This window comes from Notamacropus eugenii, chromosome 2, assembly GCF_028372415.1.
Source record: "Notamacropus eugenii isolate mMacEug1 chromosome 2, mMacEug1.pri_v2, whole genome shotgun sequence".
NCBI classification, from domain to species: Eukaryota; Metazoa; Chordata; class Mammalia; order Diprotodontia; family Macropodidae; genus Notamacropus; species Notamacropus eugenii.
Window position 1 is genome coordinate 521,804,752 of NC_092873.1, and position 2,210 is coordinate 521,806,961.

The 2,210-nt window shown below is 49.6% G+C and overlaps 1 protein-coding gene across 1 annotated transcript in view; it reads left to right on the forward strand.

Moving 5' to 3' along the window:
* Window positions 1–955: 955 nt before the first annotated feature.
* The window catches only part of NFIA (nuclear factor I A), a 455,027-nt gene continuing 453,772 nt past the window's right edge, over window positions 956–2,210 (forward strand). The window contains exon 1 of the mRNA XM_072649683.1: window positions 956–1,042. Coding sequence (XP_072505784.1) covers window positions 1,040–1,042 — 3 coding nt within the window. The 5' untranslated portion in view covers window positions 956–1,039. The remainder of the gene's footprint in view (window positions 1,043–2,210) is intronic.

Below are 2,210 nucleotides of genomic sequence, written 5' to 3' on the forward strand. Positions count from 1 at the left end.
AATTTGACTTCCTAATCATGGGCTCAGTCCTCTGCAGAGAATGAAGCCAGGCTGGTGCAAACCTAGCGACTCCTGAATTCACTGCGAGTTTCCTGTGCTCTCCTTCCTGCACTCGTTTGATTTAATGCACCGAAAAGGCTCCTTAGCTCTGGTCTCTCCCGGTGCAAATAAAGGTTAAATCTCTCACCAACCACCAAGAACCAGCCTCATAACTCACAGGAGGCTCTGGGGACAGAAGCCGAGAAAGCAGGTGCAAGGAGTCGATGAAAGCATGCAAAACCCGCACGTCCCGGCGGGCTCCGGCCCTCCCTCATCTGCTCTCTGTGCGCTCGGGACTGCGACGTCCGCCTGCCAGGGAACTCCTCCTGCGCACAGACCACTCCCCGCCTCCGCAGATCCCGGGAGCCGGGCCTACTAAGCCAGGGTCTTTTCTTTGGAACGTTGTCCCGGCCGGCCGGAGCTCGCGCTGAATCCTGGAGCTCGCGCAGAGTCTCGGGCCTCCGATTGGCTACGCGCGGTAGGAGGAGGAGACGGGGAGGGGGGCAAGGCCGCTTTCCCTCGGCGTGCAGCCGCCGCCTCGTGCGTGGTTACTATGCAAATCGCAGCGATTGCGGAAATAAACAGGGAGGGGGGGCGGGTAGGGGGAGAGAGACTGCCGAATCGATTGCAACTTCTGCGAAGTCTAACACAATCCAAAGCCCACAAGGCAAAGCCAGAGAGAATCTGAGAACCAGCCAGCCCGGGTTGGATCGCTTTCAAAAAGAGGAGAGAGAGACACAGAGAGAGAAAGAGAGAGAGAGACATTGAGAGAGACTGAGAGAGGGAGAGCGTGCATTGCAATTGCAAAATCCTTCTGATTTGGAGTAAAAAAAAATCTCCAAGAAGCCTGCAATTGGCCAAGAGCTTAAAAAAATCTCTTCCGGGTTTTCAACGTTCCAAGTTTATTTAGATATTTTTAAAATGCAAAAAAAAAGGTGGCACCAATGAAGCAGTTCGTCTGAACCCTTTAAAGTTTCTCACGTACTCTTTTTACATTGCAATGGTACGTGATGCGTCAACTTTCTATTTTGCGTTTATATGATACATGCTTTATAAACAAAGATGTTGCTAGACTGGCTTATGCTTAATGGTTAAGACTCTAAAATGATTTCGGGTGCATTCGCGTTAAGTGCTTGCTTGCAATGTCTACTGTGATGTGCTTTCTGGTGTTTGCTTGTTTTTGCATTTTTTTTTTTCTTTTGCAAGAGATAGCCGTGTGGGTGGGTATGGATATATGCACCAAAAAGACCGGGTTTCCTTCTTTTTTTTTCCTAGGGATCTGAGAAAACCGCTGAGGTTGGCAGATTTTTTTTTTTCCCTTCTAGCGCTTGCTCGGTTCCCAAAAAGGGGGGGAAAAATCCCTACGTGCTCGGCTCTGTAAAAAGACGTGTAGCCTCAGCAGTCAACCTAACCCGAAAAGCAATGTCTGAACCGAGGAATAATTGACTATTCGATCCTCTAATCAATGTTACCAACACAGGCGATTGACAAGGTCTTTGTCCAATCAGAAGAAAGCTTGGGTGTAGTGTAGTTCGAAATTGCCAAGGGGGTGGAGCAGAGGATGTCTAAAGTTCTCTGCGCTCGGCAGGGGATGGTGTACTAGAGCCTGTCAAAGCTACAGAAGTCTTCCGGCTTTAGCTAACACAATAGGGGAGTGTTGTGGTGGTTTAAGTGAAAATACTGATTAGCCGCAGTTTTGCATGAATTTTATGCCTTCTTTGTGGCACGCTGAAACATACCGGAAACGCTTTGCCAGTGAAATCTGGAACTTTAAAAGGTTGTTCTTCACCCCTCCCCCATCCCTCCTTAAAACAGAATCTAGGAAATGATGCGAGCGGTTCTCAAGGATAGATAGGTGATCAAAACCTTAAAACTGGGGTATCCTGGCCTTGCTAGGGAAGGTGTCCAGGCTGCGGAGCTGACTGAGTCCTGGTCGGTTACAGTCGGCTAGACTTCGGTGCTGCAGTGGCCCACGCACTCGTGGGCTTAGGGCGCTGGCTCGGAAAGTTCTTTGGAAGAAAGTCTGTGGTCTTAACCGCTCTTAGTTTCTGAAGCTCTTGCTGCGCTCACCCTTGAATTGCCGAATTGTAAGCAAGGGGCCTAAGGGAGGGAGAGCGAGGTTGTTGGCATGGGCTGTTTCCCAGGTGGAATGACAGCTGTTTTGTCATTTT